The following is a 7,680-nucleotide window of genomic DNA, read 5'->3' on the forward strand; positions in this document are numbered from 1 at the left end:
TGGCTGCTCCATATACACTTCTTCTTGCAATTCACCATGCAAAAAGGCATTCTTAACATCCATTTGATGCAAACTCCAACCTTTGGCTGCTACCAAGCCAATCACACACCTAACAGTTGCAATCCTAGCAACTGGAATGAATGTCTCTTTATAATCTATGCCATATGTTTGAGCATAGCCTTTTGCAACCAGCCTAGCCTTATACGTACTAACTAAGCCATCTGCATTATGCTTGACTTTGTAAACCCATTTACAGCCAATGGCTTTCTTACCCTTAGGTAAGGGTACTAAATCCCAAGTCTTATTGGTTTCTAATGCAACCATCTCCTCATCCATTGCTGCATCCCAATGAGCATGACCAACAACATTCTCAAAACAAGTGGGCTCAACATCCTCAACTAGTTTCACCATATAAGCATAATGGTGATCTGCATAACCTTCAAAACTAAATATTTTAATAGGATATCTGACCCTGCTAGATCTATGTACCACTGGATCACTCAATGGAGCCTTTACATTACTATGAGCTCTCTGTACACCTGGTGTCCTGTGACTGAAGGAATACCAAGCTCATCATCCAAACTCTCCGAACCACTAGAATCTCTATCAAATCCCAAATGACTAGTAGATGCATCATTACCATCCAACACTTTCTTGTTTGCTTTGTCCTTCCCTGCAGCACTTATAGATCCACCTGAAGATGTGGAGCTACTCCTTAGTCTCCCAGACCAAGGGCTCACTGTAGGTATAGTACCACATGATGTTTCTAGTCCACTATGACTCCGTGATTCTTATTTTTCTTTCTGCACATAGTTATCTTGATCATTATCATCATTCAATACATCACCATTAGGTGCATACCAGCTACCCATCTCATCAAAGATAACATCCCTGCTCACTCTGAACTCACCTGTGACAAGGTTATAACAACGATACCCTTTCTGCTCTAAAGAGTATCAAATAAAAATACATTTTTCTTCCTTTGGATCAAGCTTCTTTCATAGCTCATCTGGCATATGAACATATGCAACACATCCAAATACCTTCAAGTGTGATACATCGGCCTTCTTGCGAGTAAAGCATTCTTCAGGAGAGTCATTCCATGAACCATAGCTATGGGAATTCTGTTCATAATATAGACAACAGTATGGACAGCTTCAGACAAACAATGTTTTGGCATATTCTTTTCAGCCATTAATGCCCGTACAACTTCTACAATATGTCTATTTTTTCTTTTTGCAACCTCATTTTACTGTGGGATATACTTGCAAGTAAATTGCCTCTTTATCCCATGAGTCCTCAAGAATCCACTAAACTCATTAGAGAGATACTCTCTCCCTCCATCTAATCTCAAGCACTTCACTTTTAAGTATATTTCATGTTTTAACAGCTGCATTAAAATATTTGAAGTACTCAAACATATCACTCTTTTCCTTCATGAAGTATACCCATAACTTCCTTGAACAGTCATTAATAAATGTGACAAAGCATTTGCTACCACCAAGAGATATATTCTGTGTAGGCTCCCAAACATCTGTATGCACTACATCAAGTATTTTTCTACTTACTTCTCTGTCATGCAAGAAGGATTATCTTACATGCTTACCAAACTGGCATGCTTCACAGACTTTATGCAATTTTGCAACTCGAAAAGAAGGCAACCTTGTAACCAATTCTTTGGATTGCATTAATTTCAATCTTTGCAAAGTTGCATGTCTAATACGTTTATGTCATATTTCAATATTTGCAACTACTCCTTTTCCTTTAGCATACACAGTAGCATCCATTATAGGAATTCCAACATCTAAAGTGAACATGCGGCCAACTCTACTTCCTTTTGTGACCCACCTACACTTATCATTAAAGTCTTCTACAAAACAACCTTTTGCATTAAATCGGACCTGCAACCCGTGCTCTACCATTTGGTCAACATACACTAGATTCTTTGTGATTCATGGCACATGTAATACATCTGTCAGACTCTTTGTCTGGCCATCATACAACGACAAGGTAACCTTTTCAATGTGTGAAATTGGGTGGCATGAATCATCACCCGTCTGCACATAACCTAGATTTTATAAGTCATGCATCTCTCCAAACCATTCAACATGACTGGTCATATGATTAGATGCACGTGAATCGACATACCATACATCATCATGTGTCCCCTTTCCTGTAACTGCATTCATCATATGTTGCATAACAAACAGACGCTCATTTTTGTCTTCATTCTGTCATGAAGACAATGTATAGTTTCCTTGTTGTGATTTACCACTGCGAATGTCATCCTTCTTAGCATAGCAATGGGCTACAATATGGCCTGTTTTGCCACAATAATGGCAAGCAATAGCAGAATTTCCAGAACCTCTATTCTACCATCCACCTCTTCCTCTAGAGCTCCCCCTGCCTCTAAAGTTTCCTTGGCTTCCTGAAACCTGCATTTCACCAAATTGCTAATTGAACTTGTTTTGCTAGTTATCGCCAACACATCCCATGCCACAACCTCTTGAAGAGAATCTACAATGTTCCCTTCCTGAACTTGAGTAAAATGCTTGAACTTGTTCACCATTTTTTTCAGATAAGTCACCCTACATATTGATCTCTTTGGTAATCATAAGAGAGATCAGCTCATCAAAATCTGGAAATGGCTTCCGTACGTATACTGAAGTAACAAATGATTTCCATGCCTTCTCATTATTAAGACCACTCAAAGTGGATGAAACCAAATCATCATCATCAGGCATTGCATCAATCATTGCTAAAGCATATGCAATGCTTATCACCTTCAACACATACTCATTGACAGAGATTTTCCCTTTCTTCAAGGCATTCAACTCTTGCTTGAGTTGAATATTTTGCGCCTTTGTATTTACTGAAAACATGTTCTCAAAAATTTTCCAAGCTCCATGTGAAGTTTCTGTATTCTTGATATGTCCCAACATCGTATTATCAATGACTGTAGATAACCAGTACATCACCTTTTTGTCTTTCACTTTCCATGCTTTTAATTCATCTACAGTCGGCCCCAGCTTTGGCTCCTTTTCTTCACCTGAAACAAACTTATAAAGACCCTTTCCAATGAGGAAGTTCATCACACGAAACTTCCATGAAGGATAGTTGTTTTTGTCAAGCTTCTCAATAATGGGACTTCCACTATTCTCTACCATTATCACAAACAAGGATACATCACAACAAGCTAGTCTTCTGCAATCTTTCACAACACGTGCATAGCAATATACAAAGCAATCTTTTTCACTAATTGCTCAATAGTACATGTAATCTACAACCTATTTGTAGATAAACCTTATATTTTCTTTCTGCAAACACCTCAAAAAGTTACAGATTCAAAATATGTAACATGTGCACCTACTTTTGGTCAATATAGCCGAAATCACACTCTACCTTGAAACTGTTGTCCGCAACCTTGCGGCTCTAAAACAGGGCCTAAAACGGCCTCAGACGGCCAAAATAACTGCGGGCCAGTCCAATAGGGCTTATCTGCAAAATATATAGCCCTCTGCTCGCACACTAAATCTCATAACAATCTAAGATTTTCACTCTACCCTGCTTCCGATGCCTCCATAGGCACTATCCAAGAGAGAGAGTGGAAGAATGGGAGAGCTTCTTACCCATTGCTTACTTGCTTGAACCTTGCTTCTTCTCCTTCACTTCAGCCTTCAAAATCAACCTCTCTTAGTGGTGCGGCTCTGATACCATGTCAAAAATTGCATGATGGGGGGATTTGCTTGAGCTGCTGCGCCAAACACACATTGTATACACAAGAGGAAGCTCACTCAAGAATACAAGAAGAGAGATGGAGGCCAAAACGTTTTTTTGCTAACTTTTTCTTCTTCCATACACTATACAATATAGACAAAGTATAGATAAGATACAACATAAAGGAAAGTGGCATTCTGAGTCAAGTAGTGCATAACTAACTACATTAATCGACTGGTGCTATATCTTTGCTAGATGTGGGTAGGTGTAACAAACTAAATATAATAAGTGATAAGTCAATAGCCATATGAGTATCATAATGACCACCAACGTGCTAAGTGTAGATATGCGGACCCATCTAGCCAGGTGGTCCATCATCAATGTCCACACGTTGTCGAAGGGTTTTGAAAGCAATGTCACAACTACAGAAGTTCTTGAGAAATTTCAAGACTGAAGATTTAAGCGAAGCAAATAATCAAGACAAATATGATGTCAAATAACGATTGTATTACTGCCAAGTTTTCACTGTGAGCATAGAGTGATACCATAATAAATCCACATGTGATCCATGCAATTGACCCATGCCATGTATACAAGCTCTTATTAGAGTCCAAGCTTATGAGAAGCAAGATTTCAAATACTCACAATTGACAACAGTTTCAACCTATTTCACTCTGAGTTGCATCCATGCTGCCTACACACATTTCTATTGGGTCTTGATGAATTCTTCTACACCTCTTGGAAGTCTCTTTATAAAGAGGTCTTTAGGGAAGACTTCAGTGACCTTCCTCACCACTATTTTAAACTTCACAGCCTTAGCTTTAGTGTGCCTTTGCCTGTGAGCATTGTTGTGTCCATACCCTTTGGAGAAGGATATTACTACACTGTTGTACTGATTTCAATTGTAAGTGGGATCTAACTTGGGCTATGAAGTTTCTTTCCATATCTAGCTCACTGCTTTGCATAGGTCAGTTGTTTGAGATTCTGTTGAGAGCCCTTAGGATTACCCTTTGGAGAGTGGCCTATCTGGTTTTGAAGGGAAAATGTTACTTCCTGCTGTTTATTTATGCAATCAAATTTATGTGGCCTCTGCTTTGTATCTATCTTCAGCACGGCTGTCTCTCCCTTCCTTCTTCCCAGGTAGTGCCTCAAATATGCTCTCTAGCGCGCAACTTCTGTGACCTTAGAAAAGCTGCTGTCCAGAATGATCATTCTAGATTGAAATTGAAGTCTGTGAGCAAGATGATCATGACAATTGCAACAGAAGCATCTCCATTCTATGTTGTTTCTATGGCACCTCCAGATGAATATTCAATAGAGTTCTTCTCCGTTTCGCAGCCTTGACAATTTCAACTCTGCTTTCAACACGAAAGGTGACATCTTGACAGCACGCAAAGGCTCTAATATAGCTCTGTGAAGTTTCACTTTGAGAGACACTCCTTCACCAAATCACGGAATTCAGGCTAAGGCCTAGAGCTTCTTCACTGTTGGAACAGAGGAGCTTCATGATTCTAGAAGACGAAAAAGAAACGAAACAGACGAATTCACTGGGAGACACTCCTGGCACCACGCGAATAGCACTCCTCAGCTTTGGAAAAATCTCCTTCTGCATTTGCCTGGTTCCACAATTTTCAAGTGAAAAAAAATAACAATGCTTTGGCCCCTGTTATACGTCGATGAAGGCAATGATCCATTAAACTGTCTCGCAAGGATTCGGGACAAAATCCCCCTTCGTCGACTGAGAAATACATTCCCCTCTAATCCTGTTCAATTCACGTCGTTCCTGTCCTCCATCCAGATTGCTTCCTGCAAATATACTTCTCGATAAGAATGGCCTATAGTTCCATTGCAGTTTAGAGAAACTTCATATCAAACAGCAGGCTGATCCCAGTACTCATAGGCCCTCCCTCGCTTGACAACCGTCGATCCCTTCCGTTTTCCCCCTAAATTGGCTTCCCTCCTAGAACCAGAAAAGCACCCATGGTCCCAGTCGCAGAATTCCAAGGAAAAGCAGCCCCTTTTTAGCCACTCTTCCTTTTCATAGCATACCACACGCAGAAAAGTGGCCTCCACCTTTTCAACTTCCCGTGCATACCGTAATGCTCGCAAGCCTGAAGCTGCCAAGGGATCCATGGTTTTCTTCTCACCTTCCTTTAAAAATGGCTCTTCCATCACAGCAGTAACTTCAACATCGTCCAGAGCAGCCTGACCCTTCATGTCTTCTAAATCAAAATTCCAGCCGCTAACACCTCGCTTGTACTCATTCTGAGACCTCTCTTCTTGCTCCCCATACGGCATTTTCTTTTGAGCTAGACGTGCGGCATCTTTCATCTTCAAGCCATGCACACGTTCCCAAAGAGAAGGAAGAGGATCCAATACTGTTCGAGCAACGTATTTAGCAGAGTGAGCATGCTTGAAGAAAGAGTGCTTGAGCAATTTCTCTGCACTTGGACGTTTTGTAGGATCTTTCAACAAACACATTGCTATCATCTCTTTGAATGACTTTGAAAACCTTTTGTCTCTCTCATAGTCAAGCCTTGGAGGGGCATTTTGTAAGGTCATCAAAAGTACCTTCATAGGAGGGTACTTCGAGAAGGGGGCATGCCCATGTGCTAGCTCCAAGGCTGTGATCCCAAAGGACCAAATATCAACCTTGAAATCATACCCATGAACTTGCTCCATAACCTCAGGTGCCATCCAGCATGGGGTTCCAACGAAAGTTTTCCTTGATCGTTGTCTGTCACCAGTATCAAACATGCAAGCAGAAACACCAAAGTCCCCAAGTTTCACAGCACCATTTCCATCAACAAGAATATTCCCTGTCTTGACATCTCGGTGAATATGTCCATGATGATGAAGATACTCTAAGGCCTTCAAGGTCTCTTTCAAAAAGGATCTCGTCATCATCTTTTGCAACAGTCTTTTTCTCTTCTCCTTTCTGCTGCTGCAAGCTCTTGATCCCATGAGGTGAATCTGCACTGTCTTGATATGGGTCATCCTCGAAAACATCATAGCGTCCAATATGCTTGGGCTCCTTCTTCCCAACTCCTAGATGTGGATGCTTGGTATCATTAGGTATTTTTGATGTAGCTGGAGAAAGAGAAGGCAAAGGTCCTGAACGAATACGTGTAACACGTTCACTAGCATCAGTTGTGCTTTCCACTTGACCTTGCTCAACATAGGCTGAAAGCATCTCATCATGCTCACCACTATGCCTCCAAATCCTCCCCACTATACTCATACCTAGAAAATAAATATAAACACAACAACTAAGTATGTACAAAGTATCAAATCACACACACAACTTTTGGGTGGTTTTCACACCTCGAATGCGCAGCAATACGACATCCACCCCCTCTAGTCCTGCGCATCCTCCAAATGGGCCAACTACCCATGATCGTTATCATCAAGATCCACAAACAGATCAATCTCTTCATTATGCATTTCCGGTATATCAAGAAGATTATCTGTCATATCATTTGTCTCTTCCATTGGAGTTTCTTCTCGTTGCTCCTCTTGAAAATTCTTCGAATGCATAATCCTCATCATCTCTTTTCTTGAAAATCTTGATTCTTTTTCCAGCAATAGGCACTCTAAGCACTGTCCCATTCAATTCTGTCAGCTCATATGTTGCATTATCAAAGACATGTCTAACTATATACGGCCCAAACCATCTTTTCACCATCTTCCGAAGTGCAGTATGCTGATTTTCAAGGCTGCTATCAAAGACCAATACCCAATCTCCCTCTTCTATTGCTCTAGGCCGCAAACGATGCCTACTGTCAAACCTGTCCTTATTTCTTAGTCTAGCAACCTTCAACCTATCAATAGCTAGCTGAATATCCTCTGGTCTCCTCTCCAACTGTTGAATCCGAAGAGCTAAGAGCTCTTCTCTCGTCAAATCCTCCTGCCAAGGTAAAACTGACCAAGTCAAAGCACAAGTCTCAGTTGGCATAACAGGTT

General features: G+C 40.8%; 1 protein-coding gene across 1 annotated transcript; it reads right to left on the reverse strand.

The window, feature by feature from the left end:
* Positions 1 to 5,586: 5,586 nt before the first annotated feature.
* LOC148041220 (uncharacterized) lies at positions 5,587 to 6,714 on the reverse strand. Its single transcript, XM_087680062.1, has one exon. It carries the CDS (start codon positions 6,712 to 6,714, stop codon positions 5,587 to 5,589), a length of 1,128 nt encoding a protein of 375 aa, XP_087536188.1.
* Positions 6,715 to 7,680: the final 966 nt, after the last annotated feature.

The sequence above is a fragment of the Lygodium microphyllum genome, chromosome 1 (assembly GCF_053477565.2).
Source record: "Lygodium microphyllum isolate KBCC chromosome 1, Lygodium_microphyllum_v1.1.10, whole genome shotgun sequence".
Classification (NCBI taxonomy): domain Eukaryota; kingdom Viridiplantae; phylum Streptophyta; class Polypodiopsida; order Schizaeales; family Lygodiaceae; genus Lygodium; species Lygodium microphyllum.